This window comes from Macrobrachium nipponense, chromosome 19, assembly GCF_015104395.2.
Source record: "Macrobrachium nipponense isolate FS-2020 chromosome 19, ASM1510439v2, whole genome shotgun sequence".
Taxonomy (NCBI): domain Eukaryota; kingdom Metazoa; phylum Arthropoda; class Malacostraca; order Decapoda; family Palaemonidae; genus Macrobrachium; species Macrobrachium nipponense.
The window spans coordinates 79,661,666-79,682,441 of record NC_061088.1 but is presented as its reverse complement, the minus strand read 5'-3'; the positions used below and the strand labels follow the sequence as shown (position 1 = coordinate 79,682,441).

The following is a 20,776-nucleotide window of genomic DNA, read 5'->3' as shown; positions in this document are numbered from 1 at the left end:
AAACTCAGGTTGTTTTATGGCTTCCATCATTATTGCTCTGCTCCCAGAGGCTTCTGTTACGCCATTATTTATTATTATTATTATTTCTGTAGATGAAACCTATTCACATGGGACAAGCACTCCAAAGTGGCCACTGACTTGAAAGTCAAGCCTCTTAAGAATATGATGCTCATTAGGAAGAAGTAGGAAGTAAAGGGAAAGACAAAAAGAGGAGATCCCAGGTACTGGAATAGCTTACAGAATTATTAATGAAATGTCCGTGGGGGGAAACAAAAACTAGGAGGATACCTATCAAAACGAGGGTTGTATCAATAACGCATCAGAATTATTATTATTATCATTTCAGTAGATGCAACCCATTCATAAGCAACAAACAAGCACACAAAAAGGGATCATTGACTTAAATTCAAGCTTACAAAATAACGTTGCTTTCAACCTCCCACTGCAGCAGTAACTGACCATGATACAGAGCCAGTGATTCTTCATCGCCCTGGGGGAGATGCGAACCCGCGACATCTGAGTGACATACCGCGACACTAACCACTACCAAGCTATGCGCGAATATGGAATATCACGTAATGATCTCCGTGTTATTAAAAACTTAATGGGGATGTGGTTAAATAACAGTTTGATTAAAAAAGCAATATCCCTTTGAAGATAACAGGCAAGAAAAAAAAAAAAAAAAAGAGAATATGGCCTAATAATACCCATCATAATGAAGTCCACGAATCATTTATTATATTTTCGTAATATGAGATTCCAATCTTCATCACACGGGGAGGTCAATTAAAACTTCACCACACACGCTGAAAAACACCTCGTAACCACTTCACGGCTGCCTAAACTATTATAAGTAAGAAGTTAGCCGCTTTGATTTCTTAAAATAAGTTGGCCATAGGATCCTATATAACGAGGTTACATTCAACTGGTAAGAAATCGTTTCAACTATAATCGGCAACATTTTTTTTTCTTCCTCACCTTCATGAAAAATTGCATTCCCTAATTATCATGCAGTGGGCTTGATTATCTGTTACACACTGCACACAGCTGCATCTCCTGCCTTCTTAATTAAATTCGGCTGGAAACAAACATTTTCCAGTTGCTAAAGATTTCTCACACTCCACAACATTTTTCTAGGTAGCTGAAACAATGGATAACTAGCTTATTTTGCAAGTTCCTCCCACGCTGATATACTAGGGCGTCTGGGGGCTTACTACCCTTCTTTGGATTTTTTTTTTTAATCTAGTATCGGGAACAACAAGCCCTTCACAGAGCAATGGGATATATGACTTCGTCTTGTGAAGCAAGAGCCCGTGCCAGCATAAGGCTGGCTGATTCTAACGACGTCTTGTCCCTGTCCGAAAATAACTGTATCCTCTCCCTTTGTAGGATTCTCCTATCCTGAATTATCCGGTGGTGAAGGAATTCTCGCACCTGTAACATTTACCAAGCGGTGGAAACCTTTAGGTTGTAATGCTGTTTTGGTAGAGGACCTTTTACGCTTGTCAGGCAAATATCTTCCCTGTATCCTTTCTCTGGTAGGATTCTCCTATCCTGAATTATTCGGCGGTGAAGGAGTTCTCGCACCTGTAACATTTACCAAGCGGTGAAAACCTTTAGGTTGTAATGATGTTTTGGTAGAAGACCTTTACACTTGTCAGGCAAATATCTTTCCTGTTTTCTTTCTCTGGTAGGATTCTTCAATCATGAATTATTCGGCGGTGAAGGAGTTCTCGCTCCTGTAACATTTAACTAAGCGGTGGAAACCTTCAGGTTGTAATGCTGCTTTGGTAGAGGACCTTTTTCGCTTGTCAGGCAAATATCTTTCAGCGTGTTGTTACTTTCAAAAGTGAAACAGAATGGGCAATTATCTGCTCTGGCATTTGTATTTGATGGGGCAAACGGCTTTTCTGGTCACAACGTTTTCCATTTCTTGTGACCCCCAAAGAGAAACAGTACTACCCTTGCACAAGTCTTTTCTCTGAACGGGAAACGCTCGGCACGAAATAATAAGCAAACAAGAAATAATGTGCTTCGCGTTGTTATCAGACGCACTTGGAAATGTATATTTCTGGTGCTTACAGAATTCAACTGACAACAGGAAATCATCCCCATCACTTGTGCTCGACAGTCTAAAATTATTATTATTATTTTATTTATTTATTTATTTTGCTCTATCACAGTCCTCCAATTCGACTGGGTGGTATTTATAGTGTGGGGTTCCGGGTCGCATCCTGCCTCCTTGGGAATCCATCACTTTTCTTACTATGTACGCCGTTTCTAGGATCACACTCTTCTGCATGAGTCCTGGAGCTACTTCAGCCTCTAGTTTTTCTAGATTCCTTTTCAGGGATCTTGGGACCGTGCCTAGTGCTCCTATGATTATGGGTACAATTTCCCCTGGCATATCCCATATCCTTATTTCTATTTTCAGGTCTTGATACTTATCCATTTTTTCCCTCTCTTTCTCTTCAACTCTGGTGTCCCATGGTATTGCGACATCAATGAGTGTTATTATTATTATTATTATTTTTTTTTTTTTTTTGCGGGGTGGGTGGGGGGGAAGCAATGAGCAATGTATCCCGTCAGCGGGTATTGTGACAATATCCTTCACACCCGGATACGTGCAAACGTAGATAAAATCAAAGGTTCGACCTCAAATTTATTATTTTATTATTATTATTATTATTATTATTATTTATTATTATGATTATTATTATTATTATTATTATTATTATTATTATTATTATTAATTTATTTGTTTATTTATTTATTTATTCATTTTTCGTCAGTGAGCACTGTGACAGTTTCCTTCCCACCCGGATACGTGGATATATTCCAGGATCTCGAGAGGAAGACGAGAATTACGGTCGCCTAATTCTCCCGATCATACGAGAAAACTTTATTATAATTTTCCTCGCTGCCGTAAACTAGATAAAAGTTCAATGCTTCCCAAAGATAAGTTTGAATGATAACATCCTTCTCGAGTTCTGGAAAAGCGGTGAAAAAATGTAGAGCAAAAGAAAGCACACGCCCCCTAAAGAAATGAAAAAAAAATGTAGAGCAAAAGAAAGCACACGCCCCCTAAAGAAATGAAAAAAAAATGTAGAGCAAAAGAAAGCACACGCCCCCTAAAAAATGAAAAAAAATGTAGGGCGAAAGAAAGCACACTCCCCCTAAAAATGAAAAAATATAGAGCACAAGAAAGCACACGCCCCCTAAATTTTTTTTAAAAATGTAGAGTAAAAGAAAGCACCCGCCCCCTAAAAAAAATTTTAAATATAGAGTAAAAGAAAGCACAAGACCCCTAAAAAAATTTAAATATAGAGTAAAAGAAAGCACACGCCCCCTAAAAAACTATATATGAAAGGATTAAATCTCCCAAGAAAGGCACCTCCCAAAGGATAATAAATATCCAAAGAATGGGGTAGGGGGGCCTACTAAGAGCAAATATCCAAGAGATGAATAACTATACAAAACTCACTTCACAGCCGAATAGATAAAGCACTTCTCTACCCCAAGAGCCACTTCGACATTGAACCAGCCGCTCACTGAATAGAGAGTTTAGGACAAAGGCCAAGCACTGGGACCTATGAGCTCATTCAGCGCTGGAAAGGAAATTGAAAGTAGGTAGGTCTGAAAGGTGTAACAGATGGAAAACCTCGCAGTTGTAACTATGAAACATTTGTTGAGAGTGTGTGGATAGCGAGATGGAAGAAAGATAATATGAATGGAGGTAGAGTAAAAGGAATGAAAGGGGTTGCAGCTAGGGGCCGAAGGAACGCCGTAAAGAAACTTTAGCAATGCCCTCAGCGCACCTCACGGCCACTACACCACTACGGGGCCACATACTCTAACGTATACTTTGATTTCATCATGAAATTCTCTCAACTCTTCAGAAACTACCTTCTACATCACATACCCTCAACGCTTTTCACATGACATCCTTATCTGCAGACCACAAATAGCTTCTCTCCCGTATTCTCAAAGCTTTTCCTGGATATTTTATTGACATTTAATCTCTTATCTGTCTTACCATACACCGTGCCGGAGTATACTTATGAGATACTACAACTCATTAAACTCCAGTCATCACCACCATAATTCCTCTTATAAAAAAGAAATGGGACTTAATCCTACCCATCATTTATTCATTTATTTCAAATTATTTAAATTTCTAAGGGTTGAAGACCAATCTTGGTTAATATTGAATGCAATATATGTATATCATTATGTACACATGGCTCCAGTATTTCCAAGAATGCTTTATTTTTAAAAATATAAGCAATGGATCGGGCACTTAGAAAAAAACTTTTTAACCAATTAAAAACAAAATTAAAACTTGGTTAAAGTGCCCCTCTCTCTTAAAGAAAGCTTTGTACAGTCCTATCGAAAAGTTCTGGTTACAAGAGCCCCTCTTCTTAGTGACCAACAGAAAAATGTCTCTAAAGAATGAAGGCTACAGGAATCCATCCTCCAGATGCTTGATCACCTAGGAATTCGGACCAACCAGTGCAAAGAGAGGAAACATAACACTAAAAGTTGTAGGTGGATTCTTACGAAATTTCACATAAGGCCGGTCTTGTGACCGGCTTCAAGTGTGTAGATTTGTAGAGAGATAGACATTTAAATCTAAAAAGAAGGTACCTTTTGGCGGGTGGATTGCTCAGCGGTCTCTAAACGCTTTTGTTTTTATCAGAAACCTCTGAAAATTGAGCCTCACAGTGAAGTCTTACTCATTCTCCCCACATATACGAATCACCCCGCAATTATCTTCCTCACTTTCCCGCCTCTACTTTTCAGTGAAGCAGAAAAAAATTCTAAAACCCTATGCCGCAAACTATAACTATCTCGTTAAGACTTTCGAATGACATATATGTCGTACTTTTAGAGCACAACTACATGCCAGCTCAATAAATTAAGCAACTCTCTAGGAGATACTTACTCTCTAGAGCCTAAAACTGCCATGATAAATGAAAAATATTCGCAGTTCATGTTTAAAGCCGTTTTTTTAAACTAATACAGGCATTGATAAAATGGTAAGGGATTTGAAAAAAAAAAAAGAAAAAAAAAAGCGCTTGGTTGCATTTTAAGAAATGGTAAGTCCCATGAAAACTATGCTGACAAGAGTAGATCATATGGGACAATAACCTTTGCATTTTCCTCCTACTGATGAATTCATTTCTGGGTTACTCTAGGCACAAAGCCATCTAAATCCAACGAGTAACTGTATAACTGGAGTAGCCAGAATGATCTCATTCCTGAACTCCAGTTAGGCTGCGGTTCCCAACCTTTTTGTTTTTTTGTGTCCCTTGGGCATTTTTATAGATTCCTGTGTACCCCTAAAAATTGAGGATGAAAAAGAAAAACAATGAAACTGATGCTATGATACTGTCACACCTGTACTAGCTGGAGTATCAAGTAGGACTCACGAGTCACCGTGCCACTCGCCACGGGTACAATTACAGCCACAGGAAGTTCCATAATAGTGAAAAATAAATGGTATTCACCCTACTCTTGACATAACTAAAAGCTTTGTTTACTAAAATGAGGAAATAAAAAAAAATACGACACTGCAATCTCAATGCAAATTACATCAAGTATTGCACAGTACTGGCTATTCTCTCAGATTCAATGTCCCCCATGAATATTACAAATGTACCGCTGGGGGTACATCTACCCCAGGTTGGGAACCCCTGATCTAAGCAATGAATTAAGTATAAATTTGTTCTCCGGCCCTTGTGAATTGAAGAAAAGGTAGAGAGTGAAAGAGATAATCAACAGAGGGAGGTAATCACAGGCTCATCTGAGTGAAATTATCCATAGGAGATACAAACAGCCCTTGGTCTGCAAATCATTCGCCCTATTTCACGTACCTAAAGCCTGAATTAAACTAAAGAAAATGAGCACTCTTTGCAATTTATAGGAAATAAAAAGAAAACCCTGATCTTCCTTAACATTTTCTTGTGTGAACTTTATAACTCCTTAGGTCGAGGTCAATGACAATTATACCTGACGAGCGAGTTCGTCTTCCAGAAACTCACGAAAGGAAAAATTAAAACTCACGCTGTGGTTAATCATCCAGATTACCTTCAAATCTTCGCGTGGCAGGGGAAAAAAAAAATCAATGGTGTAGCTCCAGGAAGAACTCTCAAATAGCAGAGAGACTCATTTCTTTAATGGCCGTCTTAATGCTGCTCGTTATGATATATATATGTTGCCTAATTCGATAAGGATAACAGAGTTCTGGGATTAAAGGAAATTCCACCTCCCTATATGAGGTCGTCTACCAACTTCTTTTTGATGATAGCAACCGGTATTCAATTTGTTTTTATTTGCTCAGGTCAAAATAAAATGCTAAATTGCTCGTTCGTAACCGTCAGGAGATTGACCCAATTAACCCCCAAACTGCAGCAATGGGAAATTCCTTGAGATAGGGCCAGATATATGTGATGCAACGGAGTTTTCACGTCACGACGACCCTAACAATATTCTAGTTTTCGTTTGAGCAGGAAACCAATGTAGTGCTCAAATGAAGACTTGGTTGTTCAATTACAGCAACTCCAATGAAGACAATAACAAGGCAAAAGAAAAAGGAATTTGTTATCAAGCACTGTGTGAGGTGTACCAACACCACCATCCCACTGGGGGCGGTGGGTTATCAGGGAAAAAACGAAGCTCTCTTCTTCCTGGAAGCCTTATTGCACTTTCCTTTCACCTGACCCACCATTTTGTAAAAAAAAAAAAAAAAAAAATACCGGAAGAAGAAAATTCAAGATGGAATTATTCAAAGGCATGAATACCTTGCCCACTTACTAGAATGTGATTATCAATTAAGAAATGGGGTTTTATTGTCGACTGAGAAGAGGTGGGAACTAATGAATAGAGTACCGTATAGCCGTGACGTCGCGGGTCATGTGTTGGGTCACCTGGCTGTTATCGCTCCATTAGAAATTAAAAGGCCCAAATTTGAATTACCTGTGGAATCGTTAATATAGTGAAGTTAGTATTTAGACCCATATAATTTGATTAAGAAATTAAGTATTTATATGATATTACCTAAATTATGCTGCTTATTTTTCATTTATTTTTTTTTTCTTTACTATCAACAAGTATTTTCTTATATACTATTGTATAAATTAGTATTTATATAATATTAAGTAAAATATGCTGCTTAGTTTTTATTTATTTTTTTATAATCAACAAGTAATACTGTTTAAATTTGTATTTTTCTCGATCGAAATATATGGGTCTCAACGCTAAGTTTCCTCTATTAACGATTTTCTGGCCGTTTCAAAGGAAAATATTTGACAGACAATAAATTAAAAGTTACATTAGACATACCCCGTCAGTTAATGTATTCGTCGAGGGAAAAAAAAAAACCGAGGTCTGTGATTACAAACTGTTTACTATCACGTGATACAAACCAAAACAATTCAGATGTATTTTTTATTCAGCCATAATACTAAGGCATTCTCAAAATGTACTTGATCCATGAAAATAATAAACTTAGCTAGGATGTCACGGATGGGTCTTTTCCAGCTCTAATAAATGTATCAGAATTCGACAGGTTTATGTGTATCAGATTAAGCTACAAAAGTCCTTTTTAATGTCAGATTCGCTCTATCTTGATATTAATATATTTTCATATATGTTAACCGAAGGAGGAATGTTTTAGTTGATAAGAAAATCGTTGGCTCATGGGCTTGAACCACGGAATTAAAAATTCAGGACGTACAGTAGACGCGCTTAACCACAAGGCTATAACGAAAGGTGTAAGTTAATGCCGCCTCTCACCTACAAATCCCTGTCGCGCTCAGGCATTCGTTGTTAGAGTCGGAATCAATCCACCTAGCCCTTGATAGCTTTGTGGTGCGTTTGTTGCACGTAGCCATGTATGAATCACGGTGATGTGATAAAATTCATATGTATTTTATATACATATATCATGTATATATACTTTATATGTATATAAAAATGTGTATATATATATATAGTATATATATATATATATATATATATATATATATATATTATATATATTATGATTATAATCACTTTAGCACGTGATTCCTTTATCACACATATCCACGTGAAAAAAAAGAGGTGGGGTGTAGGTCCTGACCGGTTTCGACTTTATTTCCAAGCCATATATACATACATACACACACCAGCATATGCACAAACTAACATAATCACGGAAGCCAAAACGAGAAATCGACTAATATAGCTTGCAACGAACGCGTATATTCACAAAAAGGGCGAAATCAGGGAAGAGAGAGAGAGAGAGAGAGAGAGAGCGTAATTAGGAGGGAGTAATAGCGTCTCGTCCGACCTGTGCCCTGCAAAATTCCAGTGAATAGAAAATCACCAGCTTAACCCTCATTATGTTGTCCACCTTGCGGGCGATGCCTCAATACGCGCTTTCCTGCTCTTTTTACCTAAGGACCCCCTGCAAATCTCCCCCCAAGAGCGAGACCGTTTTCTCTCGTGCCGCAATCAGCCGGCCCATTCAGCGGAGTCCATAGGAGGTGGCCGGTAGGATTCCTTTTTACTTATAATTCGAAGGATTTCCTCGACCTGAGGAAAGGGCAATTGCCGAGGGGCGTCTTTGAATCACCTAATATTCTTTTCCGTCGGGAGTTTTCTTAGAATTCTTTGATTGTGTACAATATTGAGGTATGATCGTTCTCATTAGCTAACTTGATTCCTGCGTACCGAAAAACAAGATTGCTCGAATTATTTCTTGGCAGGTTTGGCCAATGCACATGTTCATGCAACCTTTCCGCCATTACGATAAATGGTACGAGGTGGAGTGAAAGATCTTCTAACATTCTTTTTAGTTTTCTGTAAAAGAAAAAAAAAAAAACTGTTGTCCCGCCTTTGTCTGTCCGTCCGTCCGTCTGCACTTTATTCTGTCCGCCCTCAGATCTAAAAAAAAAAAAAAAAAAAAAAAAAAAAAAAAAAAAAAAAAAAAAAAAAAAAAAAAAAAAAAACTACTGAGGCTAGATCGCTGCCAAATGGTATTTCGATCATCCACCCTCCATTTATCAAACATACCAAATTGCAACCCTCTAGCCTACGTAATTTCTATTTTATTTAAGGTCAAAGTTAGCCCCGGATCGTGCATCTGGCAGCGCTTTCCGGAGGCAAGAGACGCACCCTTACTCTACCGTATCAGGGGAGCAACTGAAGTGGCTGCCATAGAGCTGATAGTTTTATACAGCATTATACGTTTGTGCAGAAAACTCGATCGCCCGGAAGAAACTTCGGCGCATTTTTAACTTCTTTTTTCATTTCACTAAGATAACAAAAAAAAAAAACAGATCTAGTTTAATTATGGAATACGACATTTACGTCTAATGCTAATCGCTGGGCGATATGAGGTCATTCAGCGCCAAAAGGAAAACTGAGAGTAAAGGTGGGTGCGAAGGTGTCAGAGGAGGAAAACCTCACAGTTCCACTATGGAACAACAGCTAGAGAGGGTGGAAAGTCAGATGGAAGAAAGAGAATATGAACGGAGATACAGTAAAAGGAAACAAAGAGGTGCAGTTAGGGATCGAAGGGACGTTGCAAACACCCTTAAGCAATGCCTACAGTGCGCCTCACGAATTTTCAAAATCAATCATATTAAGACTTCTTTGATTGCTTGCTTGTTTGTTTGTTTGGTGTTTTTACGTTGAATGGAACCAGTGGTTATTCAGCAACGGGACCAACGGCTTGACGTGACTTCCGAACCACGTCGAGAGTGAACTTCTATCACCAGAAATACACATCTCTCACACCTCAATGGAATGCCCGAGAATAGAACTCTCGGCCACCTAGGTGGCAGGCCAAGACCATACCGATCATGCCACTGAAGCGCTTAAGACTTCTTTGAGGAGGCGTCTAGAATACCACAGAGATCAGAAAGTCTTTACAGGAAACCGACAGTAGACGAAATTATATAAACGACAATAATATGGTAATAATAGGACAAAACATTACAAAGAGAAAACTTATGATTAAGGAAGTGGCGTGCATACAGATACGTTTGCCTAAAAAGGACAATATAGACAATCAGAAACCAGCCCACCATTACATTAGGCGTTTATAGGGTGAAAAGCCATGACGTAACAGCACTATCCTTCTACCCGCATGTAGCGATAAATAATAGTGTAGTACGAATGTTTAATTCTAGGGCTGAGAACTAGAAGGGCCAATGTCTTAAAACCATGTTTTTAGAAAAACGCATTTAAAATATTGCTTCCTTTATTAAAATTCAGGTAAGTACAGCAAACGAAAGCTTTTTTTTTTGGGGTGACTGCTTAACTTATAACATTGGCCATTATAGCACTGAAACAGAGATAAATTTCTAGTTTAGTGACTGTCTTAACTACAATCGGCCATTTTTTGACATTGGCCCTTTTAGTTCTCAGCCCTAGAATTTATTTGCAATCTCACTTGAGGGCGGTGAAATAAGAAAGGGCTTCAAAAAAAATCAGATGTTTTAAATTCCCGAATTCTGTGAAGAAAACCAAACACAAAAGAAAGACACCGGGAAATCTCAAAGAGATAATAACGTACTATGAAATATGAGTAACAAGAAACATATAAGTTGAGTTGAATATAGAATTTAGGCCAACTGTCAAGCACTGGGACCTGTGAGGTCATTCAGCGCTGAAATGGAAACTGTCAGTAAAAGGTTTGAAAGGTGTAACAGGAGGAAAACCTCACAGCAGTTGCACTATGAATCAAGTGTTAGGAGAGGGTGGAAAGTAAAATGAAGACAGGGAATATGAAAGGAGGTCTAGTAAAAACAACGAATGTGGTTGCAGCTAGGGGCCGAAGGCACGCTGCAAAGAACTTCAAGTAATGTCTACATGAGGTCCACTGACGGCACTACCACGCTACGGGGAAGAAACACATAAGAGAATACTGACAAATAAGACATAAAAATGGCTTTTCACAGAAGGATGGAAGATAAAACTCAAAGAGAAAGCTACAAAATAATAGAGGACTTTTGCCAGTGTTATTAGCGTTGAATTCACGCTTTGTCACTGCAATGTAACAGAGGTCTATTAAATCTAAGAGTTCCATAAAAATCCAATTATTAGCATGACGAAATCAACACTGCTTCACTCCAGATCTCTGGTGCATGTGGGGAGTTGGAATGTGGAAAGAGTATTATTATATGTTAAAATATCTTGTCCTGTGGTGTAAGAGGTCAGTCTGTCAGCGGTTGACCCTTCGTTTTATTCTAATGAGGTCGAGCCTGGTGGGCGGATTCACTGGGACAATGCTGCACAAGATAGGTTCTAAGTTCATTATATTCCAGGTTCACCATAGTCCAGGTTCATCATATTCCAGGTTCGTCATATTCCAGGTTAATCAGTCTAGGTTCATCATATTCCAGGTTCATCATACTCCAGGTGCATCATAATCCAGGTTCATCATAGTCCATGTTCACCATAGTCCGGGTTCATCATATTCCAGGTTCACAATATTACAGGTTCATCATATTCCAGGATCATCATAGTCCAGGTTTATACACCATGTTTTACTTACAATGGCATATACCAAAAAAATAAGTTTCTCCTCTTTTCTCTCATATATATCTATATATATATATATATATATATATATATATATATATATATATATATATATATATATATATATATATATGTGTGTGTATATATATATATATATATATATATTATTATATATATATATATAATATAAATTAGCTGGTATGTTGGGCGCTAGGTGCTTGCCCAGAAAAAAAAAAAAACTCAGCTACGTAGTACTTAGATTCCAATTTCTATCTTGACCTGTTTCGAGAAACTGCTGATGCCCTGGGCTCTCACTTGATAGACCGGGTTCGGTCCCGATGTGAGTCAGAACTTTATTCCTGTGACATACGTTCTCATGTGTTCATTTTTGTATATATATATATATATATATATATAGATATATATATATATATATAATCATATATATATATATATACATACATACATGTATCTGTTTGTGTATGAATACGCATTTATTTTTCCCATGTAAGCCTTTCAGCTACGTCGCACAACACGTCCTTTACCCAACAATTGGTAAGAGAGAGAGAGAGAGAGAGAGAGAGAGAGAGAGAGATAGAAGAGAGCGTCTAAATCCAGCAAACAAATCTTCGGATCTCGGGTTCATAACACAATGTTTACGTGACCGTTGCTTTGGTAGCTTCCTGTTGCCATGTTTTGTTTTCCTTGTCTCTCCGTGTCTCTGTCTCCGCACTTTACGAAGGATTTTGTGTATGTATGCATAAGGAAACCGGGGGATGTTCTGTCAGTGACGCCCAACACCCCGAGATCTCTCCAAAGATCGAAATACTTCACACCCGATTTCCCAGTTGGCTCGATGTCAATGGCCTGTGTGGAGTTGCGTAACCCGGACTTTCTCCTCTTTTAAAGAATTTTCCAATTGTTACGAACTTACGCAATACTCAAAGCTGCCTACGCTTACGTATTACGCTTTTTTATATATACCACACTTATACGCTTTTTATGTTGCGCTGGTTGACTATTTACATCGACCTGTCTGGATATGGGCTGTAACTCGAGACTAAAAAAAAATCTTTACAAGTTCTAAAACGGTCCTCAGAATGATGACTGAAGTTAAGGTCTTAAGGTGGAAATATTCCATGGACGGAATATTTCCACGACTTATATTTCGATATGGAAACTTCCATAACAGCTGCAAGTAACCTTTGTTCCATAAGTTATTAAATTGTGAAGGAATCAACATCTTAAGTAGGTATTGGAAATTTAACTTACGAACACGTAGCGTCTTAACTATTGAACAAGCGGACTCACAGGAATTGAGAAGATGCGAAAATCTAAAGATATTCAACAAGAATATAAAGAAATTTATTCAAAAAACCATAAATTATATGAGAACCCTAATGGGGCGTACCTGATGGTCCTAATAAGAGCAGAGAGGAGTCTCTCCAAACATAAACGATGGTTACTTTTATATCCTTTTTTACGGTCGTTAGCTTTTTGTGTTGACAAACTCAGTTTAGGAGGAGCTGAGACACTTACAGTGTGGAGTTCCATCGTATTACACCTAGCTTAAGTTAAAAAATATTAAGTCGCAAATGATATTCATTATTAGTTCAACTGTATATATACTTTTTTAAGCTTTTGTTTATACATCTATTCTCCATGTCTTCAGCTTCTTCCTTTCACATACCGGCATTCTGGTTTCTGTTGTTAATAATAATAATAATAATAATAATAATAATAATAATAATAGTTATACAGAGACAGGTGAATGACAGACAGAACAGAGGACTGGCACAACAAACCAATGCACGGACAATACATGAGACAGACTAAAGAACTAGCCAGCGATGACACGTGGCAATGGCTACAGAGGGGAGAGCTAAAGAAGGAAACTGAAGGAATGATAACAGCGGCACAAGATCAAGCCCTAAGAACCAGATATGTTCAAAGAACGATAGACGGAAATAACATCTCTCCCATATGTAGGAAGTGCAATACGAAAAATGAAACCATAAACCACATAGCAAGCGAATGCCCGGCACTTGCACAGAACCAGTACAATAAGAGGCATGATTCAGTGGCAAAAGCCCTCCACTGGAGCCTGTGCAAGAAACATCAGCTACCTTGCAGTAATAAGTGGTACGAGCACCAACCTGAGGGAGTGATAGAAAACGATCACGCAAAGATCCTCTGGGACTATGGTATCAGGACGGATAGGGTGATACGTGCAAATAGACCAGACGTGACGTTGATTGACAAAGTCAAGAAGAAAGTATCACTCATTGATGTCGCAATGCCATGAGACACCAGAGTTGAAGAGAAAGAGAGGGAAAAAATGGATAAGTATCAAGATCTGAAAATAGAAATAAGAAGGATATGGGATATGCCAGTGGAAATTGTACCCATAATCATAAGAGCACTAGGCACGATCCCAAGATCCCTGAAAAGGAATCTAGAAAAACTAGAGGCTGAAGTAGCTCCAGGACTCATGCAGAAGAGTGTGATCCTAGAAACGGCACACATAGTAAGAAAAGTGATGGACTCCTAAGGAGGCAGGATGCAACCCGGAACCCCACACTATAAATACCACCCAGTCGAATTGGAGGACTGTGATGGAGCAACAAAAAAAAAAAAAAAAAAAAAAGTAATAATAATAATAATAATTAACTCCTTGCACTAGATCTCAGTTTCCTTTCATAAAAGATTAGTACCCATTTTTAAAAAAAATAGAGGACTTCAGTTCCAGAAATTCAAAATGAAAAAATAAAGGATGTCAGTTCCCTTAAATCCATAGAAAAAATATTAATTTCCTAAAATCCATATGAAAAAATAAAGGATTTCTCTTCCCTAGAATACATACAGGAAATTTTGGTTCCCTAAAATCCATATGGGAAAATAAAGGATTTCTCTTCCCTAGAATTCATAGTGGCAAGTAAAAAATTTCAGTTTCATAAAATCTATATGAAAAATAAAGATTTTATTGCTCTAAAATCCATAAAGGAAAATAAAGGATTTCAATTTCCTAAAACCTATAAAGGAAAATAAAGGATTTCAATTCCCTAAAATCCATAAAGGAAAATAAAGGATTTCGGTTCCCTAAAATCCATAAAGGGAAATAAAGGATTTCGGTTCCCTAAAATCCATAAAGGAAAATAGAGGATTTCAGTTCCATAAAATCCATAATGTAAATAAAATACTTCAATTCCCTAAAACCCAAATGGGAAAATAAAGGTTTCAGTTCCTATAAATCCACATGGTAAAATAAAATGGATTTTAGTTCCCTAAAATCCTTATGAGAAAATAAAGGATTTCTTTGGCGCCTAAAACCCATATGAGATAATAGAGGAATTCGATAACCTTAAAATCCACACAGAAAAATAAAGTATTTCAGCTCCAAATCCATAAGGGAAAATAAGAGGATTTCAGCCCCTTTAAATCATACGAGAAAATAACGGATTTCAGTTTCCTAAAATGCACATGAAAAATAAAAATATCAATCCCTTAAAATCCATAGGGTTAGAACAGCTAATGTATTTACTTTTATCAGTTTTTTTCCACGATATTTTTCAAGTTACTTGTGGATTTCAAGGAGTCAAAGCACCTTTTATCAGAATTCGTCTTGGAACCACAAGGAATGTTCTAGGAGCGCTACCTGGTTGTCACCAATCGTGTCTATTTTGTTGAATAATTCCTTATCCAGCAGAATATATTTTTTTCGCTTAATTAATTCCGTGGCACGTGCGGAAGGGAGGAATACGCATACCATTAAAACAAGCAGTTTAAACAAATGCACTCTGAGAATATAAAAAATAAAAAAAATAAAAAAAAGCCTACACTCAGCAATTCACTACATAAAAGGCACTTTCCCCTTAAAGTTATATTCCTGTACCTAAAAAAAGAAAAAAAAAAAGTCTAATCATATATCAACAGCCACAAGGCCCACCTTTAATCATTTATTCGTAAAAATTACACTGTATTGTGGAGGCCTTCTAACACACAGACAAAATACAGACAGACAAACAAATCGAAAAATTTAACCTCCTCTGTGTCTATAATATACAGTGGTTTTCCACTATTTACCTTGGTTCTTCATTATGACAACAGATTATGACCTTCAGACAAAAATTCGTTCTCACAGGAATGATCTAAGGCACGATTAAGTAAGTGAATGGCAAACTGGTGAAATATTAACAAAAACATCCATAGAATTCTTCACAATGAATCAAGAAATGGCCCGTGATAACATTAGGCTATAGTAAATTCACATCACCCGTGCATCTGATGCCTAGGCCAGCCCCTTACCACGCTCCTGATTGGCTATTGATAAGCCAATCACAAGGCTGGAAACTCCTAGTCTCTCTCGAGAGTTCACATAGGTAGGATGTGTTCCACCTTTCCTAAGGGATATCTTTTAAAAATATCCCTCAGGAGAGGTGGAATATACATTCTACCTATGTGAAGTTTCGAGAGAGATTGAGAGTTTCCAGCCCTGTGATTGGCTTATCAACAGCTAATCAGGGGCGCCGTAAGGGGCTGGCCTAGGCATCAGAATCACGGGTGATGTGACTTTACTATAGTTTCGGTTAAGCTTGGGCCGACGGGACTGGAATCCGAGAATATAGCTCTTTATATTCATTAGTAAATTTCCGCTGAATGCTTATGAAGGTCACTTCAGCATAAACCTTCAATGGCATTCTTCATCCTGTCTTCCTTCTGAAAATCAATCTATGAATAGTGCAGTTTCACATTCTTCTGGGAATGTTAAAGTTTTAACAACACTCCATAAAATGTTAAAATAATGAATGTTATCCCAAAGAAAACTTTACCAACACAGCTACTTTGTGAACTTATATTTCACAATTACGTTCAAATTTACTGATAAATTTTTAGCAAAAGAAAAATAACGTGAATGTTCGGCTCATCTTAGAATATTTATATTTTATGGCCATTAACTACTTGCGATTCTATATCGTATTAATGCGCTGATAATTTAGTCTTTAATTAATAACATTCTTTATGTTTTTAGTAATCACTTTATTATTTATTACGAGGACCTAGTAATATTTATCGCCATTCGAACAAATTCACTACCGACAATTTATTTTCATTTATTTCGTTAGGTTACGAACAAATATTCACTTCAGTGATAATAAATGAGTCTTAAATACGAAATATTTTGCACAATTAAAAAAAACATTACATTAATAAGAGTAAAAACACCCTAAAAAAATGTCCGGATTCCAACAAATACCACAACAAGAAAGGAAATAGAAAGGGTAGGGTTAAAATGAAAATAGAAAATGGGCATCAAATATCCATCAGAGAAAACGGCACTTACCTTTACGGGGCCAGACTCGCGCAGGAAGAGGGCGTGCGCTGGGACCTCGGTCTGAGGAGAAGATGCAGGACTGTCCTGAAGGGAAGAGAAACAGCTTAAACACGGATTCAAGTTTATTTCTAAATAACCCTGATAAAACTGAAGAATACTACCTTGCCCTAATTCAAGTTTATTTCGGTAAATTTGTTCGGTAACTTGGCTACCAATTTAGTATGCGCAGTATGGGTGCCGTGTTTTGTACCAGCCCCTAGGGGATGAATATACAAACATAAATAAAGACGGCAATAGTCTTAAACATACACAAATACATAACGAAAAGGGGTAATTGCTACGGTTGGCGACCGGCAGGAGCCACACCACGGCTGGTAGTAGTAGTCTTCAGCTTCACCGAAGTTTATTTCAAGTAACTTTGTTATAAAAAGGCAGGCTATTAATTAAAACAAAATATTCAGAACGAAACTGAAAATGAAACAGTTTACTTTTCATCTTAAGGCTTACATGAATAGGTCAAAATTAGTACGTACAATCAGTGGTATATTTTGCAGAAGTGTAAAAGTAAAATTACTTTGCATATGGCTACGTTTTCATTTCCATATGAACTGAATGAACAAATTTTTCACATTACAATAACTATAATTATTCATTATTTAAAGCATACCTATTAAAATAGAATAAACATCATATATATATATATATATATATCTATATATATATATATATATATATATATATATATATATATATATATATCTTAGTGACAGTCCTCACAGCTTGGCAACTTATTGTAGAATCAGCTATAGTTTTTATAAAGTATATCAGGAATCGGATAAAACAGTACAGCATTTTCCATTCATATTTAAGGTACTTGTTCTGCGTTGTCAAAGTTCTGGACATCTTGGTCTACCAAAGTAGATCAAACAACCATTTCTTAATTGGAAGTGATAAAATATTTTTTTACGTAAAGAGAGAGAGAGAGAGAGAGAGAGAGAGAGAGAGAGAGAGAGAGAGAGAGAGAGAGAGAGAGAGAGAGAGAGAGAAAGCAGGTGTTAAAAGAAGGAATAAAGAAATAAAACTTCACTTCACTCATTATTATCCATAAGATACGTCATCGTTTGAGTGTTTTGCTCTAAGAAACCAATGACCATTTAGACAGCAGAACATCCCCTCCAGCGTCTTGTTGTGTAACGGAACTGTGAAATTGTGTCTACAAGGAACTGGCCATCCTTTTGTATATCTTTCCAATGAATCCTCTATTTACCACAAATGGATAGGAACCGTTTAGAAATGGCCGCCAGCCCATAGCATAAAGGAATTCAAATGATCTCCCGGTTTATATTCATGAAGGAAAAACTGAAAACAGCAATTTAGAAAGAGATAGGAAATATAAAACAGGTAGAAATGAATTGAAGTCTTAGCTGTGTGTGAACCACATTGCACAAGAGCGGGAAAAGAAAGAATGGATAGAGGTAATGTGTATATTTATTCAGGAAAAACAGATGGAATTAGATGGAACTGGCAGATAACACGATCTTAACACCAAATGCAGTAAAAGGCACTGATGAACTGGAGACTGCTAAAGAAAGTGGATTACTTCTGGCAAGAATCAATACAATGCAATGGGAGCATTACAGTGCTAGGGGCTGAAAAAATAAACGATGGATGTAATATGGAAATGAAGAATACTGTAGATAAAATGTCAGAAAGAGATACAAAAATTGTTAATGATATGTGAGAAAGTTGGTAGGAACAACGATGGTTAGGAGGATGTAATAGGCAAGGAAGGCCTGGGAGAGATTCAAAAGAAAATAAGACGTAATATACTAGTTTTTGCATGGAAAATGATTGGTGACTGGAGTCTTCCTTTCCAGCAAAAGGAAGTCTAGAATGAATGCTGAGGAATGTTATGAGATACATAGGAGCAGATGTTGGGAGTGATCACAAATTCCTCATTGCCACAACAGAGTTAAAATTATAAGCTTCAAAAAAAAAAAAAAAATAGAAAATAAAAGAGATGGAGATACCATGACTGATATACCTGAAGTTGAATCAGACCTGGATGTCCTTATGAATGAATTCGCAATTTTTGAGGTATCAACAATAGAGAGACATAGGTAAGATGACCCCCTCGTATACTAGCTCGACTATTTTGCAGAATATGTAATGAGAAAGAAAGCCTGATGATTGGGATTTGGAAGTCATAACAAAGTTGAGCTGACTATGCCTTCATTATATAGGCACTGCTCTTATGCCAGTTGTAATGAAAATATCCGGCACACTTATTCACAATACGCTGGAGAAATAAATTAATATTAACTAAAGAGATGAACAAGCTGGTTTTAAAGAAGACAAGAGATGGCAAAAAGTCTTGTAACAGCATTCACAGACAAAATTAAGGAAGATCTTGTGTCACCGTGGCATTCCTGTCAAATATGTAACACCTAATAGATGAAAAGTTAATAATGTAGGGTCCTTGTCAAATGAATTTGCAGTAATTAGTGGGGTACTACAAGGTAATTGCATTTCCCCTCTGCTGTTTCCCCTTTTCACAGACTTTGGAACTAGAACAGTTATTGGATGGGACTCACCATCTCAACCCTCACTACCTTTATTTTTGGATGGTACAGATAGACACAAATAAATAATAATGATGTACACCAGGGAAGGCCAACCTATGGCGCATGCGCCAACAGTGGCGCATTGACGATTACAAGTGGCGCACTATACCCCAGAGATAAGAAAAGAAAAAATAATAATACTGATTTCTAGAAAAAAAAAATACAAAAAAGAATTCAAGTAACTTATAGCTAGAAGTGAGTTTTACTGAGATTTGTTCTAATCTAAAACATAGAAATAATTTTTATTTGATTTTATTGTTCCGAGTGCATCTATTAGTCATCTTCTTTAAACAATAATGCGTCATCATCATATACCTGTATATATATATATATATATATATATATATATATATATATATATATATATGATATATATAGATATATATATATATTATATATAATATATATATATATAATAATATATATATATTAAACAATAATGCGTCATCATCATATACCTGTACTATATATATATATATATATATATATATATATATATATATATATATATATATATATATACAGGTATATGATGATGACGCATTATTGTTTAAAGAAGATGACTAATAGATGCACTCGGAACAATAAAATCAAATAAAAATTATTTCTATGTTTTAGATTAGAACAAATCTCAGTAAAAACTCACTTCTAGCTATTAGTTACTTGAATTCTTTTTTGTACTTTTTCTATATATATATATATATATATATATATATATATATATATATATATATATATAAAGAATTAGCAAAATATGTCCAAATTACCATACTTAAATGATTGAAAGGGGGTTAAAAGTTTGTGTGGCGAATCTGAATTAGAAGTGAAGAAAATTGGTGCATGGGAAACAAAAGGTTGGCCACCCCTGATGTACACCTTTCTACAGCAATATCAGAGGCTTACGCCATACACTCACTCTGCCCAGAAGTCTTGCCAGCTTTCTGTAGGGAGTCTCCCTCTTGGCACTGGGAGCCTCGACCTGTGGGATTTCTGGTGCTCCACTGTTCGTCGGAGTTTCCACGTCATCTTTAGGGTCGGATGGCGTGGTAGCTCTACTTATATTCAGAGGACCGTCTTTGCCTGGTTTTCAGGAAAAGACAAATTAATGGATATCACTGTAATCTGTAGTACTTTTGGTGTAAACACTGTTATTGAATCTTGTATACAACAAGACCTCCATCCTTTTACTGAGTTTATTATTATTATTATTATTATTATTATTATATTATTATTATTATTATTATTATTATTATTAATTATTATTATTATTATTATTATTAAAAAT

At 36.6% G+C, this 20,776-nt stretch overlaps 1 protein-coding gene across 5 annotated transcripts in view; it reads right to left on the bottom strand.

The window, feature by feature from the left end:
* Positions 1-20,776, bottom strand: part of LOC135218484 (uncharacterized) — a 653,329-nt gene that overhangs the window by 601,786 nt on the left and 30,767 nt on the right. For all 5 annotated transcript variants that reach the window (XM_064254830.1, XM_064254853.1, XM_064254846.1 and 2 more), the window contains 2 exons: positions 20,408-20,571; positions 16,877-16,951 (listed from right to left, as the gene is read on the bottom strand). In XM_064254830.1, coding sequence (XP_064110900.1) covers positions 16,877-16,951; positions 20,408-20,571 — 239 coding nt within the window. The remainder of the gene's footprint in view (positions 1-16,876; positions 16,952-20,407; positions 20,572-20,776) is intronic.